This window comes from Hyperoodon ampullatus (assembly GCF_949752795.1).
Source record: "Hyperoodon ampullatus genome assembly, chromosome: X".
Lineage (NCBI taxonomy): Eukaryota > Metazoa > Chordata > Mammalia > Artiodactyla > Ziphiidae > Hyperoodon > Hyperoodon ampullatus.
Genome location: NC_136913.1, coordinates 12,303,166 through 12,325,837, shown reverse-complemented (window position 1 = coordinate 12,325,837; position 22,672 = coordinate 12,303,166). Strand labels below are relative to the sequence as shown.

Genomic DNA, 22,672 nt, shown 5'->3' with positions numbered 1-22,672 from the left:
CAAATGTTTTTCTTAATGGAGAAGTGTTACCTTATTAAAATGACCACCACTCAAAACCGTTTTTACGTGGTCTGAATAGTGAGTTTACAGTTTCATACCAACTATAGCTAAAACCGAATGACCAACAGACCGCACACCACCTACTTTTATACACTTGAATACTGAAGTAATTTCAATTAGGGTTGGTATTTATTTCACTTTTTCTTATCTAAGTCTTAGTTTCCTGGAATAATAAAGTTCAGTGTTCAGCAAAAAAAAAAAAAACCCAAAAACCCCCCACAAAAACAACAACAACAAAGAAACCCAACTGCTTGAGTTTTAAGCCATCTTCGAAAGAAACTTGCCTTCTAAATCATTGTTTCAGAACATTAAGTGACTATAGGTATCGAGTATTAGTGGTGGTAAACTTTGTGTTGTTCTTTAGGTAATGATACATATAACTGTTGGGTGCATCAGTGCTTTTTAAAGGGGGCTGCATAATATAGGGTTAACTATGTATATTCATGTTAAGAATTAACTTGTGGTTTGGCTGTTTCCTGGATTTTAAAACGTATCCATGTGCAGAAATGTGTTAAAATGAAAGGAAGCATACCTTTATCAGATGCTATTAAAATTGAACATCAAGTATAATAGTTCATTTGGATTCTTTTTGTTGGTGTTGTTAATGCCTAAAAAAAAAATGCCTATTGGGATCTTGACTTTTTTTTTTTCGTTTTAATTGGGAGACATTCTCTTCTGTGTAGAACAGTTGTTCCAGAATAGCTTGGTGTTTTGTTTTCCTGTTGCATGACAGACTTAAATATTTTTTCCAGCAGTGGAGGTGCTGTTTTGAGTCCAGTGTTCTAGAAGAGGCAGTGTCTAAAGCCTAATTTTACTTTTCTAATTCTGGTAGCCATTACCAGGAATTTTTGAAAGTTTTGTTTAAGTAGTCTAATATTTTTTATGTAAAGAGCATTAAATTTTGCTATGTATAAATTTTTGTAACCTAACAGTGAATCAATATTTTCTATCAGTGCCAAGGGCTTCCTGTAGTTCAAGTGTTACAATAAATATTTGTAGATAATAGTCAGTACTTGTGTATGCTTATTTTAAAGATCTATTTAGGTGGCAATAGCTGTGGATGTATTAAGAGAAATGAAATAAAAATTATAGCTTCATTCACTTGCCTTTTTACCATAACATAAATAGTGTCCTTCTCTGTCCTCGGTATGGTGTCATTTTTAAACAGTGTGCGTAATCAAGATTCCACATTTGTATGGAGATCAAGTTTCTAACTGCTACATGTTTCATTTCTGACGGAAACCTCTTTTAAAGCAAGAGCAATTTGAGAAACCACCGTAACCCACTGGGCTGTATTTTACATCAAGTGCCACTCACGCTTTAGTATATAATTTTTCTGACTAGCTTCATACTTGGTTATGGGATTAACACAAAGCTCTAAGTTTGGGGAAACTGGAAACAGTGAGGAACCTTCATAAAGGTCCATGTCCCATTGGCTGTTTTACAAACCCAGGATCTAGACGTCTACTCCACAACAGGGTCCTCCTGTGTACAAGCACAGGGAACTATACTCACTGTTTTGTAATAAACTGTAAGGGCAAAGAGTCTGAAAAAGAGTAGATATACATAGATATGTACAACTAAATCAGTTTGCTGTACACCTGAAACACAGCACTGTAGATCAACTGTACCTCAATTTAAAAAAACTACTGAGAGAACAACTATTTAGAGCAAACAGCCATTCGCTAAAGCAACAGAGCTAAATTTGTTACTTAGTATTTCATTTTATCATCTCGTATCTGTCAGCATGATTATACATTTAGACTTTGTACAGCTGACCTTCCTTAGTAACCACTGGCTCTCGTCACTATTGACACACTGACGTTTCTAACTGAGGTGCTGCCTCCGGCTCATCGCCCTTGATTCACGCTCAGCAGGAGAGCCAGCAGGAGCCCAAGCAGTATGCTGTTGGTCACACTGCTTAATACCTTCTGCTTATGGAGCATTGTGTGCAGTTATGAAGTTACAGAAGATCACATGCACTATCTTAATTACTGACAGCAATCCCGCCACAAAATATAGCAACCCCCAGAGGGTGAAGTAGAAACTTTTCCATTTCTCTAGTTATACCTTGTGCAACTTGATGTTTAAGAAATGAATATCAAGGGCTTCCCTGGTGGCGCAGTGGTTGAGAGTCCGCCTGCCGATGCAGGGGACACGGGTTCGTGTCCCGGTCTGGGAGGATCCCACATGCCGTGGAGTGGCTGGGTCTGTGAGCCATGGCCGCTGAGCCTTGCGCGTCCGGAGCCTGTGCTCCGCAACGGGAGAGGCCACAACAGTGAGAGGCCCGCGTACCACACACACAAAAAAAAAATAAAATAAAAAAAATAAGAAATGAATATCAAGTCAGAATTATACACGAGGGACCTACTCATGTAAACACCAACAAGCAAAATACTTTAAGTCCATTAAAGAGTGATGACCGAAGTTTCCACAGTAGAAGTTTTGAAAAAAATCCTTTCAGGGCTTTCTAATGCTATTATAGTCCTAATCCAGGCAAACCTCAGACACTCTGGGTTCAGTTCCAGACCACTGCAATACAGCGACTATCACAGAGTAACATGAATTTTTTGGTTTCCCAGTGCATATAAAAGTTATGTTTACACTATGCTGTGTAGTCTAGTAGCATGTGCAGTAACATTAGGTCTAAAAAAACAATATACATACCTTAATTAAAAGAGACTTCATTGCCAAAAATGTTACCCCATCATCTGAGACTTCAGCAAGTGGTAATCTTTTTGCTAGTGGAGAGTTTGAAATATTGTTTGTTAGACTTACCAAAATGTGACACAAAGACACAATGTGAGCAGATGCCCATTGGAAAATCAGCACTGATAGACTCGCTCGACACAGGGTTGCCACAGACCATCAATTTGTAAAAATCATAGTATGTGACACGCAATAAAGCAAAGTGCAATAAAACGAGGCCTGCCTGTATTAAGATTTAAAAGAGGCCATCCGCTTTGTTATCGCTTATCTCTTCCTAAATGGTGGCAGCTTTTGCCAGCTAGTGCAGGGCTAATTTGTTCTTGGGAGTTTGTGAAAAATTACAGATTTAAGGTAACTTTTCAAAATGCGTATTAGGATGAGTAAAACTACAGAAAGTTTTAAGGAAAGAAAAATACAAATAGAGGTCAGTCAGGTTTGGCAAACAACATTCTTTTCCTAAACTGCCCCTCAACCTTCCCGTTTTGATATTTAAACTTTATTGTACCCACCTGGGGAAGACTTAGACTCTGTTCAGGGGGTCTCGCGGAGGCAGCAGCAGGCAGCCTGGAGGGGAGTGGCTCACATTTCAAAAGCTGTATTCACAGGCATCCGAGATGATACAGCCATCTGAAATGCTACATAGAGAGATGACTGACTTTTCTTTAAACAGACTCTAACCTCACATGGAGTGTTAAGACGACTACTTAGGCTTTACATGTGGAATCTAAAAAAAAAGGGGTACCAATGAACTTATTTACAAAACAGAAGTAGAGTCACAGAGATTGGTAACTGTAAGTTTGTTTCCTAAGGGGAAAGGCTGAGGGGAGGGATAAATTAGGAGCTTGGGATTAACATACCCACTACTATACATAAAATAGGTAACTAATAAGGACCTACTGTACAGCACAGGGAACTCTACTCAATACTCTGTAATGGCCTCTATGGGAAAACAATCTAAAAAAAAAACCCAGTGGATATATGTATATGTATAACTGATTCACTCTGCTGTATACCTGAAACTAACAGCATTGTAAATCAACTATACTCCAAGAAAAATAAAAAAAAAAAAAACCAAACTACTACTTAGAATTTAAGTTGACTGACAGAAAAACAAAATGAAGCTACCAAACCCCAAGCTAGAAAACTGAAAGAATATATTATTTAGACAAGGGCTTTGAAAATATAAGCTGGGGGGGAAAGTAAGTAATACTAGAAAGTGTTAAAAAGTTACCTGAGGGGCTTCCCTGGTGGCGCAGTGGTTGAGAGTCCGCCTGCCGATGCAGGGGACACAGGTTTGTGCCCCGGTCCGGGAAGATCCCACATGCCGCGGAGCGGCTGGGCCCGTGAGCCATGGCCACTGAGCCTGCGTGTCTGGAGCCTGTGCTCCGCAACGGGAGAGGCCACAACAGTGAGAGGCCCGCGTGCTGAGGGAAAAAAAAAAAAAAAAGTTATCTGAGAATGGCTTCCCTGGTGGCGCAGTAGTTAAGAATCCGCCTGCCAATGCAGGGGACACACGTTCGAGGCCTGGTCCGGGAAGATCCCACATGCCACAGAGCAACTAAGCCCGTGCGCCACAACTACTGAGCCTGCGCTCTAGAGCCCGTGAGCCACAACTACTGAGCCCATGTGCCACAACTACTGAAGCCCGTGCGCCTAGAGCCCATGCTCCACAACAAGAGAAGCCACCACAATGAGAAGCCCACACACCACAATGAAGAGTAGCCCCCGCTCGCCACGACTAGAGAAAGCCTGCTGGCAGCAACGAAGACCCAATGCAGCCAAAAATAAATACATTAAAAAAAAAAGTTATCTGAGGGTTTAGGTCTAAGACAGTGACCTAGGAGGCTGCTGAACTCCCCCTCCTCCCATGGACACACCGAATATACCACCGCACACAGAGCAAGTTTTTCTGAAAGAAAGAAAAAAAAAACTAGCTGAGCTCTTACACATCTAGCAAACAAGAAAATACCCACATCGAAACAGGCAGAAAAGGCTCAGACATACTCTCACCATAAACCCTAACTGGCACACCACCATACACTCAGGTGGGCACTCCCAACTCCAAAGTTCTCCCTGAAAAGCAAAGGGTTTGGACCCGACATCTAGCACCCCAGCACCCCAACTTTTAAGACTTCCACCTAAGAAATGCACCCCCCCCGCCTGCCAAGCACCTAGTTTTGGGATTTGCGTCCAAGAAACTCACAAGACTATAACAGAGTTCTTAGTCAGCTCTAGAGGACTCAGCAACTCCTAGTCTTTCCCTAAAAAGGGTCTATTTGCAGGTATTAAAAGCTGTTGTCTGACAGCCAGGCTTCTAATTTAGCACACATCTAGGGGCTGACTGCCATCCTCCCCAGAGACCAAAAAATCCACTGGATACCTCCTCCACCTACTCCCTCTAGCCTGCTCCAAATCACCAGTATCTCCCAGGAAGGAGCTGATACACACATCTGTGCTCCAGCTTCAGCAGCTGCCGCCCGAGGGACAGATACCCAGATTGTCTGGCTCTGATGCCCAATAGGGCTTGCATTCCCAAGGCCTACAGGACTGTAGCAAACAAAGCAACAGTTCTTAACAGGCACAGGAGCACCCCCTGCAGCTATACACCCAGGCCAAGTGCAGAGGGAGCAGGCAAAAACCCCTATATCTCCCAGTTTACGCCAGGAAAGGGCCTAACTACACACTTCCCCAGCTGCCATCTGACGGTTCAGCTTCCAATCAACCTGCATCTAGGTGCTGACTGTGGTCCTCCCCATTGGGAAACTGACCAGTCTTAACACACCCTCAACTACCAAGAAGCACCAAGAACAAAGAAGGCAGCTTGGACTATTACAAAGGTTTGAGATGCAACCAAAATCTTGCCCTGGGCTGATCAACAAAGTTCATCTCCTGCATGAGACCACTCTGTCGAGCCTGGGAGAGGTGGCTGTTTTATCTAATGCACAGAAACCAGCACAGACAGTCGAGGAAAATGAAGAAACAATGGACTATGTTCCAAACAAAAGAACAAGATAAAACTCCAGAAATAGACCTTAATGAAATGGAAATAAGCGACTTACCTGAGAGTTCAAAGTAACAGTCACACAGATGCTCACCGAGGTCAGGAGAACAACGCATGAACAAAGTGAGAATTTCAACAAATACCTAAAAGCACCAAACACATCACATAGCTGAAGAATACAATAACTGAAAAATTCAACAGAGGGCTTCAACAGCAGACTAGATTAAACCAAAGGATAAGCAAACTTGGAGACAGGTCACTGGCATTTATCCAGTCAGAGGAGCAAATAGAAAAAATAATGAAAAAGAATGAAGATAACTTAAGGGACTTACAGGACACCATCAAGTGAGCCAATTATATACATTATAGAGGTCAATGACGGAGACGAGAGAGGGGCAGGAAGTTTATTGAAAGAAATAATGGCTGAAAACTTCCCTAACACGGGGAAAGCAACATCCAGATCCACAAAGTCCAGAGAGTTCAAAAAAAGATGAATCCAAAGAGACACACACAGAGACACATTAATTTTGAATTGTCAAAAGCTAAAGACAAGAAAAGAATCTGAAAAACAGCAAGAGAAAAACATCTTGTTACAGATAAGGGAGTACCCATAAGATTATCAGCAGCAACTGTGCAGGCCAGAAGAGAGAATGAAATGACATATGCAAACTGCTCAAAGAGAAAAATTTCCAATCAAGGATACTATACCCAGCAAAGCTGTGCTTCACAACTGAAGGAGAGAGAGTTTTCCAGACAAGCAAAGGCTGAAGGGAGTTCATCACCACCAGAGCAGTCTTACAAGAAATGTTAAAGGAAGTTCTTCAAGCTAAAATGGAAGGATGCTAATTAGTGATGGGAAAACATATCAAAGTATTGATATACAACTCACTGATAAAGGTAAATATATAGTTAAATTCAAAATACTCTAATGTTGTTATAGTGGTGGGTAAATCACTTGTAACTCTAGCATTAAGGTTAAAAGACAAAAGGATTGAAAATAACTATACAATAATTTGTTAATGGATACACGATGTAAGAAAGATAAATTGTGACATCAAAAACAAAATGGAGGGAGTGTATAAATGTAGAGCTTTTGTATATGTTCAAAATTAAGTTATCAGCTTAAGATAGACTGTTATAAATATAAGATGTTTTATGTAATTCCCAGGGTAACCACAAAGTGAAAACCTATAACACATACACAAAAGATAAATAAATCTAAGCATAACACTACAGAAAATCATCAAATCACAAAGGAAGAAAACAAGAGAGGAAAAAACAAAGGAATTACAAAACAATCAGAAAACAATAAAATGGCAAGTTAGTCTATACCTATCCATAATTACTTTAAATGTAAACAGACTCAATTCTCAGATTAAAAAACACAGTGAAATGAATCACTTTTCTGTACACTTGAAACTAACACAACACTGTAAATTAACTCTACTTCAATTTAAAAAAAAAGACACAGTGGCTGAATGGATTTAAAAAAAACCATGAACCATAAATATGCTGCCCAAAAGAGACTCACTTTAGCTTTAAGGACAAACCAGATTGAATGTAAAGGGAAGAGACAACCAGCAGTCAAGTGAGCAGGACGCACTGGGATGGCAGGGCGGATGCTCATGGCCAGACCCGATCCTCATGGTGCACATTTCTCCACTCAGGGCCGCAGACTGTGGACTGGCGCCCTGGAAGTATTTTTTTCCAATGTCCCTTGGCAGGGTCTGACTGCCAGGGAGGGGACAGATTCCTCCCTCCCCAACATGCATCCTGGCCCATGTTTGGCTGGTTCTGGGGACTGGGATTTGTTTCCAAGTTTCACCATAGGCCAGCCTCAGCCAGTGCAAGCACATTGAGAAATTTTCGCCATCTTCAGTCAATATCACACCCTTTGTGCATGCATGAAGAAAGTTTCCCTTTTCTCCCCTCGCTGCCGCCATAGCAAAGAAACATCCATAAACAAGACCAAAAAAAAATGCAGTAATACTGAAAATTTTTTTTTTAAGTGAAGGGAGGGAGGGACTTCCCTGGTGGTCCAGTGGTTAAGACTCCACACTGTCAAAGCAGGGGACCCAGGTTCGATCCCTGGTCAGGGAACTAGATCCCATATGCTGCAACTAAAGATCCCACATGCCACAACGAAGATCTCGTGTGCCGCAACTAAGACCCGGCGCAGCCAAATTAATAAATAAATACTAAAAAAAAAAAAAAAAGTGAAGGGAGGGGAAAAAAAAAATTCCACGCAAATAGAAGCCAAAGGAAAGCAGAGGTAGCTATACTTTTATTGGACAAAGTAGACTTTAAGCCAAAGACTGTAACAATAGACAAAGAAGGTCATTATGTAATGATATAGAGGTCAGTTCACCAAAAGAATATAACGTTCGTAAATATTTATGTACCCAACATAAGAGCACCTAAATATATAAAGCAAATATCAACAGACTAGGGGATTCCCTGGTGGTCCAGTGGTTAGGACGTGGTGCTTTCACTGCTGAAGGCCCAGGTTCCATACCTGGTTGGGGTCCTAAGATCCCATAAGCCGCATGGTGCAGCCAAAAAACATGTATTATATATATATTAACTATATACATACATATATATATACACACACACATATATATACACACACAGACCTGAAGGGAGAATTAGATCACAATACAATAACAATAGGGGGCTTCAATACCCCACTTTCAACAATGGATACATAATCCAGACAGAAAGTCAGTAAGGAAACACTGGATGAAATAACATGTTGGACCAAATGGACTTAATAGACATTTAGAGAACATTCCATCCAACAGGAGCAAAACACATTCTTCTCAAGCATACGTGGAATAGTCTCTAGAACAGGTCATATGTTAGGCCACAACACGAGTCTTAACCAATTTAAGAGGACTGAAATCATATACCAAGCATCTTTTCCAACTACGATGGTATGACACTAAAAATGGATTATGAGAAGAAAAACTGGAAAATTCAAAAATACATGAAAATTAAACAACATGCTCCTGAACAACAAATGGGTTGAAAAATAAAGCAAGAGAAATCAAAAAGCTTCTTGAGACAAATGAAAATGGAAACACAATATACCAAAACTTATGGGATGCAGCAAAAGCTATTCTAGTAGGGCAGTTCAGAGCAATAAACGTCTACATTCAGAAACAAGAAAGATGTCAAATACCCAACCTAACTTTACACCTCAAGGAACTAGAAAAAGAACTAAGCCCAAAGTTAGCAAAAGGAAGAAAATAAAGATCAGAGTGCAAATAAATGAAATAGAGACTAAAAAGACAATAGAAAAGACCAATGAAGCTAAGAACTGGTTTTTTAAAAACAAAACTGACAAGCCTTTAGCTAGATTAGCCAAAAAAAAAAAAGGAGAGGACTCAATTATAAACGAAAGAGGAGACATTACAACTGATACCACACAAGTACACAGGATCATAAGAGATGGCAGTGAACAATGAAATGCCAACAGATTGGACAACCTAGCAGAAATGGATAAATTCCCAGAAAAATACAACCTTCCAAGACTGAATCATGAAGAAATAGAAAATTTGGAGATACCAATTACTAGTAAGGAGACTGAATCAGTAATCAGAAATCTCCCAACAAAGATCAGATGGATTCACTGGTGAATTCTACTAAACATTTAAAGAGTTAACTCCAATTCTTCTCAAATTCCTCTAAAAAATAGAAGAGGGGGGAACACTTCCAAACTCATTTTATAAGTCTAGCATTAACCCAAGACACAAATCAGACAAAGACACTATAAGAAAATTACAGGTCAATATGCTTGATGAACATAGATGCAAAAATCCTCAACAAAACATTAGCAAACATAATTCAAGAGGACCTTAAAAAGATCACACACCATGATCAAATGAGATTTAGTCTAGGGATGCAAGGATCGTTCAACATGGGCAGGTCAATCAATGCAAAACACTACCTTAACAAAATGAAGGATAAAAATAACATGACTGTCGCATTAGATGACACAACTCCACATCCTTTCATGATAAAAAAAAAAACTCTCGACAAACTGAGTATAGAGGGAATGTGCCACAACATAATAAAAGCTACATATGAGAGACAAGTCCCCAGGTGTACCATCATTCTCAACAGTGAGAAGCTGAAAGCTGTTCCTCTAAGATCAGGAACAAGACAAGGATGTGTACTCTCGCCACTTTATTCAACATAGTACTTGAAGACCTAGCCAGAGCAATTAGGCAATGAATATTAACGATGAACTATCAGAAAAAAATTAAGCAAACACACCATTTACAATTACATCAAAAAGAGTAAAACAAGCTCATGCAGCTCAATATTAAAAAAACAAACCCAATCCAAAAATGGGCAGAAGACCTAAATAGACATTTCTCCAAAGAACACATACAGATGGCCAAGAGGCACATGAAAAGATGCCCAACATCACTAATTAGAGAAATGCACATCAAAACTACAATGAGCTATCACCTCACACCAGTTAGAATGGGCATCATCAGAAAATCTACAAACTACAAATGCTGGGGAGGGTGTGGACAAAAGGAACCCTCTTCCACTATTGGTGGGAATGTACATTGATATAGCAACTAGGGAGAACAGTATGGAGGTTCCTTAAAATACTAAAAATAGAATTACCATATGACCCAGCAATCCCACTACTGGGCATATACCCAGAGAAAACCATAATTCAAGAAGACACATGCACCCCAGTGTTCAGTGCAGCACTATTTACAACAGCCAGGTCATGGAACCAACCTAAATGCCCATGGAAAGACGAATGGATTAAGAGGATGTGGTATATATATATACAATGGAATATTCCTCAGCCATAAAAAGGAACAAAATTGGGTCATCTGTAGAGACGTGGATGCACCTAGAGACTGTCATACAGAGTGAAGTCAGTCAGAAAAAGAAAAACAAATTCCGTATATTAACGCATATATGTGGAATCTAGAAAAATGGTACAGATGAACCAGTTTGCAAGGCAGAAATAGAGACAAAGATGTAGAGAACAAACGTATGGACCCAAGGGGGGAAGTGGGGGGGAGGGGGGGTTGGTGGTGGTGGTATGAATTGGGAGATTGGGATTCACATATATACACTAATATGTATAAAACAGATAACTAATAAGAACCTGCTGTATAATAAATAAATTTTAAAAAGAGTAAAACACTTAGAAATAAATTTAACCAAGGAGAGCAAAGATCTGCACACTGAAAACTATAAGACGCTGATGAAAGAAACTGAAGACAATACAAATAAATGGAAAGATATTCCATGCTCGTGCACTGGAAGAATATTGTTAAAGTGTCCATTCTCCCCAAAGCAATCTACAGATTTAATGCAATCCCTATGAAAATTTGAAAGGCATTTTTCACAGAAATAGAAGAAACAATGCTATAGTTAGTAATTGTAAATTACACCACAAAATAAAATAAAACCCCATATAGGTAAAGCAATTTTAAGAAAAAACACAGTTGGAAGCATCATTCTTCCTGACCTCAAGCTATACAACAAAGCTATAGTAATCAAAACAGTATGCTATTGGCATAAAAACAGACATATAGATCAATGGAACCGAATACAGAGCCCAGAAATAAACCCATGTATATATGGTCAATTGATTTCTAACAAAGGAGCCAAGACCATGTAAGAGGGAAAAAATAGCCTCATCAATAAGTGGTGTTGGGAAAATTGTATAGGCGAGTGCAAAAGAATGAAACTTGACCCCTATCTTACACCATACACAAAAATCAACTCCAAATAGATTAAAGACTTGAACTTAAGACCTGAAACCATAAAATTCCTAGAAGAAAACATAGGGGGTAAACATTGGTCTTGATGATGATTTTCTTTATTTTTGCTTTTTGTATCCAATCAAACAAGTGAGACTACATTAATTAAAGAGGTTCTGCAAAGGAAATAATCAACAAAATGAAAAGGGAATCTACAGAATGGGAGAAAATATTTGCAAACCATGTTTCTGATAAAGGAATAATATCCAAAACATATAAAGAACTCATACAACTCAATAGCAAAAAAAACAAAAAACAAAAAAAACCCCAAGCCATTCAATTAAAAAAATGGGCAGAGGAACTAAATGGACAATTTCTCCAGAGACAACATACGAGTGGCTAACAGGTACATGAAAAGGTGCTCAACTTATCATCAGGGCAATGCAAATCCAAACCACAATGAGATATCACCTTATACGTGTTTAAATAGCTATCATCAAAAAGATAAGCGATAACAAGTGTTGACGATGTGGAAAAAGGGGACCCTTGTGCACCGCTGGTAGGAATGTAAATTGGTACAGCCACTATGAAAACACTATGGAGTTTCCTCAAAAAATTAAAAATGGAACTACCATATGATCTAGCAATTCCACTTCTGGGTATTTAAAGGAAATGAAAACACAATCTTGAAGAGATATCTGCATTGCTATGCTCACTGCAGCATTATTCACAATAGCCAAGATAGGAAATGACCTGAGCGTCCATCAAAGGATGAATGAATAAAGAAAATGTGGTATACATACCCACAATGGAATATTATTCAGCCATGAGAAAAAAGGAAATTCTGCCATTTGCACCAACATGGCTGGACCTTGAGGGCATTATGTTAAGTGACACAAGGTAGACAAAGACAAGTTCTGTATGATCTCACTTATATGTGGAATCTAAAAAAGCTGAACTCGTAGAAACAGACAAAAATGGTGGTTGCCAAGGGCTGGGGGTGGGGAAGAGATGTTGGTCTAAGAGCACAAACTTGCAGTTGGAAGATGAGTCAGTTCAGGGGATCTAATGTACAGCAGGGTGATTATACTTGAAAGTTGCTGAGAGTAGATCTTAAATGTTGTCACCAAGTGGTAATTATGTGGCATGGTGCAGGTGTTAATGCTATGGTGTTTATCAGTTTGCAATAGAAGTATATCAAACCAACATGTTCTATAGCTTAAACCCACACAATGTTATATGTCCATTATATCTCAAAGCTGGAAAGAAAAAAGAAAGTTACCTGAGGTGCTGTTGAAAGAGAAGATGCCAAGTTCCTGGTGCCGATGAGGCTCAATGTATGATGGGCTAAGTGTAATAATGAACGATGCCCGGACAACTTATTTCTTCACAGTATTTTCAAAGGTATACTTGCATGAAAAATTCCTTAGAAGCCTAAGGAATAATAAACACCCCCAAATCTCCTTCCCGCTTTGTTATGGAACTTAACGGCCAAACAAGTTTCACCGGCAACAACAATTGAGCCCAGTCTGTATACGTAAAGGGAAAGGAATCCTCTAGGGTTTTACTGGGCAGACAGACCAGACCAGCCCTGCCTGTGCTAGATGCTGGGTGACCACCGGTTAGCACTGAAAGTCTCACGTCCTGGAAAACCCCTAAGGCCAGGACCCTCAGAGGAGTTCTGTGTGCACTTTTTGGTGACTATACAGCTGGTAGCCCGAGTCTGGAGAGGAAGGAACACAGCTGAAACTTCCAAAATGCAGGCCTAGAACCTGACCAATAAGGTAAGTTTTCAAGTAGACATAACCTAAGACAAAAATGGAAAAAAAAAAAATAGCAGCTCATTTCAGTGTAATGAAGGGCCTAAGAATGAGACATGCTGAAGAGGTATCCCTTTGTTTTTTTTTTGAATTGTATTTTATTTTTTATACAGCATGGTCTTATTAGTTATCTATTTTATACATATTAGTGTATATATGTCAATCCCAATCTCCCAATTCATCCCCCCCCACAGAGATATCACTTAACTAGCTTATTTTTCATTTATACACTATAGTACCAAATAGAATTATGAAAAAAAAATCACACTGGATCACACATGATTTTTTTATTGAGAATTTTGTCTTATCACAGAGAAATCATAGGCCTTTAGTTACGGTATCTGAGTAAGAAGCTACACAGCAAGAACACGGTTACCAAGTGTCATCTGGTTCCTCTTGAGAAAAGCCTGTCAAACTAAATTAGGGAAAGACAAAAAATTTAAAAATTTGTTAAATTCTTGTTAAGTTTATTCAGGGATCTCTGTCATGCTCTCTTTCCTTCCCTGTGGGATTTCTGCCCTTGCTTACGGTATGCATCAGTAGCAATTTCACAGGTTACAAAATGCAATCGATCTTTTTTTTTTTTTTTTTTTTTTGTAAGTCAGTCATTTTGACTGATTCCGTTTCTTAAAGGCAGACTCAAATATCTGAACCTTTCCCTGGCTGACAAAAGCAGCAATACGATAATGGTTTGCACAAGAACACAACGTAGGCGACGCCATACCTTTCACATTTGTCACTAGATGGCAGTGTGTCCACTTGTGAGCCCTCTATGACCACCTTTTTTGAACTCTGACACAAAGGGGTGGGGAGAAGAATTTTGCAATTAGATGTGGATTCATTTTATTAAACGCTTTATGATTTCTCTAAGAACTATTTTTGAAATATATATGTAATTTAAGAGTCTAAACAAGCAGTGGACTTTTAAACATGACATTTAGCAAGCACATCAGAATAGACTACCTGGAAGGCATTCTCAACACCCATAGTACTTTAGACTTACATAAAATATTACTGTCTTAGGGCTAATACGTTGAGTATTTGTCCATAGGGCTTTCATTACATTTATTTCTTGTTCTTAAAATAATAAGAGACATCCCAACTTTCACAAACTTTGACAAATCAAAATCTCTTCAATCTTTTACCCAAGGAAAAGGGATGACATTTTGTCAGGAGTGTACTGAGGCTCCATGTGAACTCTGGACTTTCTATGCTTTTACCTTTGTCCCCAGTGGAGAAGGCAGATCCTTATCCCCCCAGGTTTCAAGTAAACCACAGAAGCCCTCGGCACCCACACCCACAGACGCCCGTCCACAGCATCGGCACCTTATCTGTGGTGTCCTGGTCTTGACCCTGTTGGAGGATCTTCATGTACTTCTCTAAAGGATTTTCACTACAGACAGATTTAGATTTGTCTTTCGTTTCCTGAATGCTCATTTCGAATTCTTTTTCCATTTCCATCTTCAATGATCCTTCAGTTAGCCTCTGAAATAGGTGAGGACCAAAATAAGAAATATACAATGACATCTTTTAAAACTTCTAAGGGTTGAAAAATGCATAGTAATATAATCCTGATCCTTTTAAGTACAACCTGCATGCCAGAGAACTGTTTCTTTTTTTAACTGAAGTCATTGCTACTATCAAAGGGGGACAAAAACTTGTCAGCTCAATGAAGGAAGGGATTAATCTGCCTCAACTGTCCCGTGCTGTAGACCACATTAACCAGGAGGCCAAGGACCCTCCACACGGAAGATTAGTTCACATAAGCCTCAGCAGGCAGGCGAAGTGGCCCGAGTCACCCATCTGGGACCAGAATCAGGGCCAGAAGAGCACCAAAGGCAGAGGGCAGGGGTGCCCCGGAAGCCACCTCCCCAGGGTTCCTTGAGTCCCAGCTAGCCAACCCTGGGAGTCTCTTCTTTCAACCTCATTTACAACGAGAAGATCAACGGCAAAACAAGGTCCTCCTCGTTTACGAGCCAGTTTTCAGAACCAGATGAGGATGCACGTGAATGGGGCCGGCCACGCCGCCCTGAACCGGGAAAGGCAGGAATGGGGCCGGCCACGCCACCCTGAACCGGGAAAGGCACGAAGCCTGCACGCCCCGCAGCCGTCCTCAGCGCTCTCCAGCAAAGAAGAGGTTCGGAGGCCACCAGTGGCTTATTCACTTACCTGCCACTCCTAGGACTTCAGGACACACGAAGGACTCACCCTCCCAAGAGCAGGGCACGTGCTGCAGGGGGCCACGAGGCGGCTAGCACAGAGAACTCACTGCGCATCCTCACCCTCTCCTGATCCAACTCTTCTACTTCTTGCCGTTCCCTTTCCAGAGCTTCTTGCCACCCGCTCTGCCTCTGCTCTTCTCCCTGACTTCGTTCCTTTGTTTGTTGTTCCTGTATTGTTTCTTCTTCCTCCTGTTCTCCAAGTGGTTTCTGATCTACACCTAACGGGACAGAAAATAAAGAATCAACAGCTTCCAACAGATTTTTCAAACAAACGTGGGATCGGCTTTGGCAGGGGCCTTGCCAAGCCCCAGGGAGACCGCGTGATTCTCGGCCGCCTCTGTGCACCTGCTTTGAGCAACTGCTCCCCCCTCACGGCCTTAGAGGCTCCAGACCCACTCCCGGCAGCGAGCCCCGCCCACCTCTCACCTCACTGAGATGAGCCCAGGTCATCCTCAGCACCACGACATCCACTGTCCTCCCCTCCGCCCCCATCTCCTCCCTCCTCCATCCTTGCCAAGGCGAGCCCTGCATTTCTGCCTCTGCATTGGTTTCGAAGCCCAATGGGGCCATCCTTAGAATTCTGATGCACACACATTCGTCCCCATTTACTTCCACAGCACTTTTGTCACTCCCCACCTGCCACCCACTCCCACAGAGGCACTCAGGTCTCCTGGGCCCGGAGCACGACAACACCACCACCCTCCCCGCTTCCCCGCTTGGGCCACTTTGCCGCCACCCCACTTCCTCCAGGCTGATCCCTCCCTAGGATTTTGGTTACCGCCTCCGTCCTGGTCATCCCCACACATTCTCTCTCGTCCTGATCTCTTTCCCAGGCCTCACATCTGTGCTGTCAGCGGGGCAGTTCCCTGCCAGCTGCATTCCTGTCCCTTTCACTGCGCTCTTTCTACGCTCTGCCCACCAAGCCACCAGGGCTTACGGCTTCTGCCTCCGGCTCCCGCTGCTGCGGTGAGGGTCCTGACCACCAGCTCCTGCACAGCTCCAATACCGGAGTCTACGCTCTCCCCGACACCAGTCGCTCGGCCTTCAAGCCCTCCCGCTTCGTTAGCACCAGTCACTCCCCGAAGGCCAGGATTTGCTGTGCGCCGTCTCTGCTCCGGCAGGGTCCACACCCACGGCAGCCTAGGCCCCGACACCCTGCCTTTTTCTTTCTGCACTGACTTCCTCCCCGTCACCACCACTCCTGCACCTGAAACACCCTATACCTGCGCCAGCACACTCACCAATCCCCGACTCCAGCTGCTCTTGCCTGCTCCCACCCTCACGTCCGCGGGCTGCCCGACCCGACGCGCTCCCTCCCCCGCCACCCCTCCCACAAAACCCTACCTACCCCGCGAGCCCCAACCCAAGCGCGCCTACGTGTCCCCACAGGGACAGGAAGCCTCTCCAGCGCCATGTTCACACGGTATTTCGTGCCTGCCTTGTCCAAAAACCTGTGTATCTTTTTACTCCTTCTATTCCTTCCAGGCGAGGCGCATGCTTTAATTATCTGTCGCCTCCCTATAGCCCACAGCACAAGTCCCTGCGCCTCACAGGTTTAATTAAATTCCAGTCCCGCTGATGACTATGCTGACCTTTCTCCGCCAGCTCTGGCCTACAACCTCATTTCTTCCCCACTAAACAATGCTGAGAAACAGACAAACTCGTAGATTCACCAGAGGACTTTGAACCTCTTTGCCATGCCCTGTTCTACATCACCAACAGAACTGAGCTAGCTTTCCTAATAGGAGAGAGGTAACAGTCTTCTCTGTCCCTTGATCCTGGCCATGAACTTGGACACCAGAGGCGGCAGCTGGTCATTTCCACAGGCAGAAATGCAACCTTCTGCCTCCTTGCTGGGGGAGAAGGGTCACTCCCAGATGGTGTCGCTTTCTCCCATGGAACGGTGATCTCAGATAGGAATGCTGTTTGGTGCCAATTTAAAAAGTTAAAGAAGGAAGAAAAAAGGGCTCCTTCTTTGCCGTGGGGTATACTTTGTGGCTGCAGAGTGGCATAAAAAAACCTCTTGGACAAAAACCTCTTTGGACTAAGAGTTTAAAAAAAAAAAAAAAGAGAAGCTTTTCCACTGGGCACCTCAAAGATACCAAGTTTCAGCCTTTTCATTTCTCTTTGGGCCCAGATGCAGAGGTGAAATGAACAGCAGAGAATTTCTCAATGATCAAAATGTAGCCACACTACTTAATAATCATTTTAAAAGCCATTATTATAATCTCCATTCCATCTCAGAGGCAGAACGCCTATCTACTCAGTTGGTTGCCCTTATTCTATTATTATTATTATTTTTTGTGGTACGCGGGTCTCTCACTGCTGTGGCCTCTCCCGTTGCGGAGCACAGACTCCGGACGCGCAGGCTCAGCGGCCATGGCTCACGGGCCCAGCCGCTCCGCGGCACGTGGGATCCTCCCAGACCGGGGCACGAACCCGTATCCCCTGCATCGGCAGGCGGACTCTCAACCACTGCGCCACCAGGGAAGCCCTATTCTATTATTTTTATTCCCATCTCTGCCAGATGGCTGCCCATCAGGTCTGCTCTCAGGTGGCCACCATCCCTACTCAGTACCCATCCGAGTGGAGGTCCTTGGTGATGGCCTGCTGACCGTCCCAGCCTTCCACTAGAAGCTCCGTGAAGCAGGGACTTGGGCTGGTTCACTGCTGAATTCCCAGCCCCCATGAAAGTGCCCAGCACAGAAAAAGCTCTTGATCAAGTTGCCCTGAAAGAGTGCTTTCCAGAATGATTTACACTGGAAGCAGCAAAATCAACCCTCTCAAAAATCTCTTGCTTCTGTCAGCAACTCACATATTCCTGAGTACTGTGACTTCAAACAAACTGCTTACAAGAGGCTTTACGTAGGTTTGGGGGATGATGTTCTCCGAACGTTTGCAAACGACTAGTAGGTAGTTTTACTTGAGGAATTGCCAGTATAAGGCTTCAGCACTTTGATCCAAGGAGAAAAGGACCTGGCTATTGGCCCAGCCCCGAACCAAAGCTCCCATCTCCCCCTCCACATGCTGCTAAGGGAAGGGGGGAGTCTGGAGAAGGGAAGGGGAGAGACAAAGTGGTCCAGACAAGTGAAGTCTGATGATCACTTTTCCTCCAATATCATCAGCTTTTCTGAAGACTGAAATATAAAGGGTTAACTTTCCTAAGTTTTTAAGGCATGAAGGAAGCAAAGAGACACAAAGAAAAATATTAAATATTATTATTAACATATCTCGTTAGTTAAAGAAAAACTTACTTGGGTACTGAGAAGAGACAGGTCTGGCAGGCACAGTGGCTGCAGCACCGTCCACATGAGGCATGTTGCCATCAGGATGGAGGCCGTCCATCTCAAACTGCCTCGGCACGTTCCCTGCATCTACAGGAGGTGCAAACGAGTCCCCCATGAGTCCTTCACAGCAGCAGCAAGAGAAGGGAGGGTGGATAACTCCTTGCTGAGCACTTAAGTTTCAGACAAAGCAACTGGGCCAGCTCTTTCCTTACAGGATTCTAGGAAGTCATCCTAGCCACTTGCCAATGTACCTGTTTCTCAAAGCATTCTTAGGAGATTCATTTACAAATTCAATTTGTTACCCAGTAGGAAAATCAATCCAGTGACAGAAGAATTCACCTGGCTTGGCAGATAATCATTTGAATTCTATTTAAATATCAATGATTTAACAAAGTTAATGAAGTTCATTACAAAGATTTGGTAAAACATACTAAGCCCTTTCGTTTACCTGTTCAAAATACTATACACTCAGACTCGAGGATGAAGCTCACAAGGCAAACAATAGGTTAATATACAAATATAAAGGCTTCCTGGGGGATCGGATCAAGACGGTGGAGGAGTAGGACATGGAGCTCACCTTCTCCCACAAATACATCAAAAACACATCTACACGAGGAATGATTCTCACAAAACATCGACTGAACACTGGCAGAGGACCTCAGACTTCCAAAAGGGTGAGGAAAATGCCAGGTGAGTGGGTAGGATAAAAGAAAAAAAAAAGACAAAAAAGAAAGAGAGAGAAAGTAATCGGGACAGAACCTGCGCCCGTGGGAAGGAGCTGTGAAAAAGGAAAGGTTTCCACAGCCTGGCAAGTCCCCTCACTGGTGGGGAGATCAGCTGGGAAAGAGGGGGAGCTTCACAGACTTGGAGGAGAGCGCAGCAACCGGGTTGCGGAGAGCAAAACAGAGACCTGCACAGACGGCTGGTGCCGCCACCCGGCACCCCTCAGCCTGCTGGGGCGGTTGGGGGCTAGGTGCTGAGGCTCAGGCTTCAGAGGTCAGAACCGGGGAGATAGCCTGAGGGCAGTAGGGTGTGGTGTGTCACAACTGGGGGAGTATGGGAAGAAGCCTGGGACGGCCAGATAGGCAAGGCGCCGTTGTTGGGGGACGCGCAAGGAGAGGAGCGGGACCACTATAGGAGCTTCTCTCTCCATGCGCACTCTCAGGTGGCGGGGCACCGCTTACACAAGCTCTGGGGGCGGGTGCAACCACTGCCACTGCCGAGGATCCCACAGCCGGGCACCAATCACTGCCCCTGCCCTCCTGGGAGGATGTGTTGGCCGCACACCTGCACAGCCCCTATCACAGGGATAACAACCAGCACACACTAAGGAAAGAGACGGTAAGCATCCAAACCAAAAACGGCCCTCACGCAAAAAGAATACTGAACTCACACAAGCTACGCAGGGACGCTTTTGCATATAAATAGCTCTCCAAGACCACAGTAGATGATAACTGTTTCTCCTAAATTCACAGAGTAAGAGAAATATAAGTAAAATGCAGAAGCAGAGGGACCACTCCCAGGTAAAAGACCAAGAGAATTCCCCTGAAGGAACAAACAATGAAACAGACCTCTTCAGTCTAACAGACACTGAGTTAAAAAAAAAAAAAAAAAGAAAAAAAACTACTGAAGGAATTAAGAAAGGCTATCAACAGAAATGTGGATAACTATAAAAAGGAACTAGAAACTATAAGGAGGAGCTAAGAAAAATTAGAAAATTCATTTGCCAAGACTAAAGGGGAGCTAAAGGCAATGAATACCAGAATGAATAATGCAGAAGAAACAGTAAGTGATCTGGAAGACAGAATAATGGAAATTACACAATCAAAACAGCAGACAGGAAACCAAATGGAAAAACAAGAAAGCAATGTAAGAGACCAATGGGATAATATAAAGCAGGTCAATCTACCCATAATGGGGATTCCAGAAGGAGAAGAAAGAGAAAAGGGGATAGAAAATGTATTTGAAGAAACTATGGCTGAAAACTTGCCAAACCTAAAGAAACAGATATCCAGATAAGGAAGCACAGAGAGTCCCAAACAAGGTAAACCCAAAGAGACCTATACCAAGACATATTATAATAAACATGGCAAAAGTTAAAGAGAGGATTCTAAAGGCAGCAAAAGAAAAACAAAGAGTTAATTAAAAGGGAACCCTCCCATAAGGCTATCAGCTGATTTTTCTAAAGAAATGCTGCAGGCCAGAAGTGAGTGGCAAAATATATTCAAAGTCTTGAAATGGGAAAATCTGCAACCTAGAATACTCTACCCAGCACGATTATCATTTAGAAGAGGAGGAGAAATAAAGAATTTCTCAGACAAGCAAAAACGAAAAGAAAACAGCAATACTAAACCTATCTGAAAAGAAATACTGAAAGGTCTTCTCTAAATAGAAAACAAACAAAAAGATACAGGAAGGACGAAATCACTATTGGAAAGTAAATCACTTAAATTAGCCAGTATATAGATCAAAAAGAAAAAAATCTAAAACCAATTTGTGAAAGCGATGATAAAACAAGGAACAGCAAAAGGATAAACATGAAGACGTAAAAAAAAAAAAAAAAGGACATCAAAACCATAAAAGGTGGGGAAGGAAAGTAAGAAAATGTAGACTTTTTTAAGAATGTGTTTGGGCCTATATGACTATCAGTCTAAAACAAGCAGATACAGGAAGGGGTTCATACTTGAAAAACAGGGCAACTGCAAGTCAAAAACATACAACAGATTCACAAAAACCAGAAAGAAAACACAAGCATAAAGGGAAATCCTCAAACCACGAAAAGAAAGGAAGAAGAAACATATAGAATCAACTGGAAAACAAGATTTAAAATGGCAATAAATACATATGTATCAATAATTACCTTAAATATCAATGGACTGAATGCTCCAATAAAAAGACACAGGACTTCCCTGGTGGCGCAGTGGTTAAGACTCCGTGCTCCCAATGCAGGGGGCCTGGGTTCAATTCCTGGTCAGGGAACTAGGTCCCACATGCATGCTGCAACTAAGAAGCCCACCTGCCGCAACTAAGGAGCCAATGTGCTGCAACTAAGACCCAGCACTACCAAATAAATAAATTAATTAATTAAAAAAAAACCCACAGTGGCAGACTGGATTAAAAAAACAAGAGGCTACAATATGCTGCCTACAAGAGACCCACCTTAGGGCAAAGGACACACATAGATGGAAAGTGAGGGGATGGAAAAAGATATCATGCAAACGGAAATGACAAAAAGTAGCAGTTGCAATACTCATAACAGACAAAATAGACTTTAAAACAAAGATCATAAAGAAATATAAAGAAGGACACTATATAATGGTAAAAGGATCAATACAAGAAGAGGCTTTTACACGCATCAACATATATGCACATAATATAGGAGCACCCAAATACATAAAACAAATACTAACAGACATAAAGGGAGAAATTGATGGGAATACAATAGTAGTAGGAGATTTTAACACACACTAACATCAATGGACAGATCTTCTAGACAAGATCAATAAGGCAACAGAGGTCCTAAATGATACAGTAGAAAAGTTAGAATTAATTGATATTTTCAGGACATTACATCCAAGAAAAAAAACAGAATATGCATTCTTTTCAAGTGCACATGGACCATTCTCTAAGACTGACCACATACTAGGGCACAAAACTAACCTCAACAAATTTAAGCGTACAGAAATTAATTCAAGCATCTTCTCTGACCACAACAGCATGAAACTAGAAATCAAGCACAGAAAAAGAAATGAGAAAAAAACGATTACAAAGAGACTAAACAACATGTTACTAAAAAAACCAATGGGTCAACAAGGAAATCAAAAAGAAA

At 42.1% G+C, this 22,672-nt stretch overlaps 1 protein-coding gene across 2 annotated transcripts in view; it reads right to left on the bottom strand.

The window, feature by feature from the left end:
* Positions 1-13,602: 13,602 nt before the first annotated feature.
* OFD1 (OFD1 centriole and centriolar satellite protein) overlaps positions 13,603-22,672 on the bottom strand; it is a 49,460-nt gene continuing 40,390 nt past the window's right edge. Inside the window, exons 14-18 of one of the 2 annotated variants that reach the window (XM_079726927.1) lie at positions 18,811-18,930; positions 15,617-15,774; positions 14,661-14,819; positions 14,059-14,126; positions 13,603-13,749 (exon numbers count right to left, since the gene is read on the bottom strand). In XM_079726927.1, coding sequence (XP_079583053.1) covers positions 13,707-13,749; positions 14,059-14,126; positions 14,661-14,819; positions 15,617-15,774; positions 18,811-18,930 — 548 coding nt within the window. In that variant the 3' untranslated portion in view covers positions 13,603-13,706. Of the gene's footprint in view, positions 14,127-14,660; positions 14,820-15,616; positions 15,775-18,810; positions 18,931-22,672 lie in introns of both variants that reach the window. The other variant, XM_079726926.1, reaches the window with a different exon arrangement.